At 33.7% G+C, this 1,711-nt stretch overlaps 1 protein-coding gene across 1 annotated transcript; it reads left to right on the top strand.

The window, feature by feature from the left end:
* The first annotated feature begins 761 nt into the window (after nucleotides 1-761).
* On the top strand, nucleotides 762-1,343 carry LOC134722265 (coiled-coil domain-containing glutamate-rich protein 1-like). Its single transcript, XM_063585873.1, has one exon. The coding sequence runs from the start codon at nucleotides 762-764 to the stop codon at nucleotides 1,341-1,343; it is 582 nt and encodes a 193-aa protein (XP_063441943.1).
* Nucleotides 1,344-1,711: the final 368 nt, after the last annotated feature.

Below are 1,711 nucleotides of genomic sequence, written 5' to 3'. Positions count from 1 at the left end.
ATGTTGATATTTAGAATGATAGTTATATCAACAGGAATTACATGTAATATAAAGTAAAGATTTGCGTACACAGCCTGCAGACTTCTTATAAAGTAAAGAATTGAGATGAAAAGTCAGTCGATCCATACACAGCCTGCAGACTTCTTATTATATTGACGGAGCTTCCTGATGAATGGTTTAGATGTTGAAGGGTTTCCGAAAATTGAAAACATAGTAAAAGGTATGAATAGTCCGTTTGAAGAAATTAAAGATGTGTGACCTGGGTATTAAAATGTCTCCGCTAAGTGACTTAAATCCGTACCACACATGAGATAACTTCCGGAAATCTTAGATGGCTTTTGAGGTGATTAGTGTTTTGAATGACAAGACAACTTGAAGCAATTCATGTAAGGTACTTGTACTTGTCAAGTAAAGAGAGAAAATCCGGGTAATCCCAGGGATGCTTTGTGGGATAGTCAAACTGACCAAGGGGTTCTCACAGGGTCATCGGGTATATTTGAAAAGACTAATTCAGGTTATTTATTTTTTATATCAATTCCGGTTATATAACTTTAATATTAGGTTTAGCGCAGGAAATATCCCTGAAATAATTCTTTGATGATTTGCAATATTTCGAATAATTAATGTTTCATGTAAGAATCCCTCTTTTGACCTTAACTTCAATCAAATTTAATTATAAAGTTCAAAGCTATTTATTTAAAGCGTTTCATTTCTTACTGAGACAGAATATATACATACAGGGAATATTTTCTTTGCTCGAGATGTTGAAATTTTCGTTAGTTCTGTGTTTAACAATTCAGTTGGCCTACACAAAACCCTGGTTTCACCACGATTCTTCATACCAATCAGAAGAAAATGGTTCCGATTTAGAGGAAACGGTTGACACTTGGATTACAAAAACTGACAGAAATGAGAAGAAAATAAATATCATACAAGACCAGATTGAAGAGATAGGTGACGTGTTAGAGGGTCAGTCGGAAATGATTGGCAAACTTCAAGACTTAATTTCTTTTGGACAAAGACCATTTGATGAAAATCTAATGATGAATGGCGAAGAAGAAGAGGAATTCATGAATGAACCGACGCCGATGAATTTCGATAATGAGGAAGAACATTCCGACGAAGTCGAAAATAGTGAACAGGAGGAAGAATCTTTTGATGAAGTCGAGGACAGTGAAACGGGAGAAGTGGAGGATGTTGAGAATGAAGCAAAGGAGGAAAACTTTGAGGATTTAAGTGAAACAGGTGAAGAGGTAGAACCAACAGAATCAGATGAACAGGAAAATGTTACCGAGAGCTATGTGAGCGATGAAAATAAGGAAACATTAGAAGAAGGAAAATAGCGTATTGTTTCCAATAGATACATTTACATTCGGTAAACTTTGAAATGCTTTTAGAATAAATGTACCTTACTTTTCAATATTAATTGTCATTTATAACATATTCTTATATTTATACTCCGAACGCTTAAATAATCTTAGACTTGCATCAAAATGAGAAAAAAAATGCCAAACAAACTCCAAAAGTTGAAATCGGAAACACTTAAAAGAAAGATAGATAAAATATTTTGTTTTTCTCTGTCTTCTCTCCGAATATATATTCAACACGCGTGTTTGAATATATCACCGACTTTTAATTATCGACATTCCCTTTTCTCGATCTTGATATCTATATCACTAACGGAAAGCTTAATACTAAAATTTATGATAAA

Source organism: Mytilus trossulus, chromosome 6 (genome assembly GCF_036588685.1).
Source record: "Mytilus trossulus isolate FHL-02 chromosome 6, PNRI_Mtr1.1.1.hap1, whole genome shotgun sequence".
Lineage (NCBI taxonomy): Eukaryota > Metazoa > Mollusca > Bivalvia > Mytilida > Mytilidae > Mytilus > Mytilus trossulus.
Note: the sequence above shows the minus strand (reverse complement) of the source record. Positions and strands in the feature narration are given on the sequence as shown.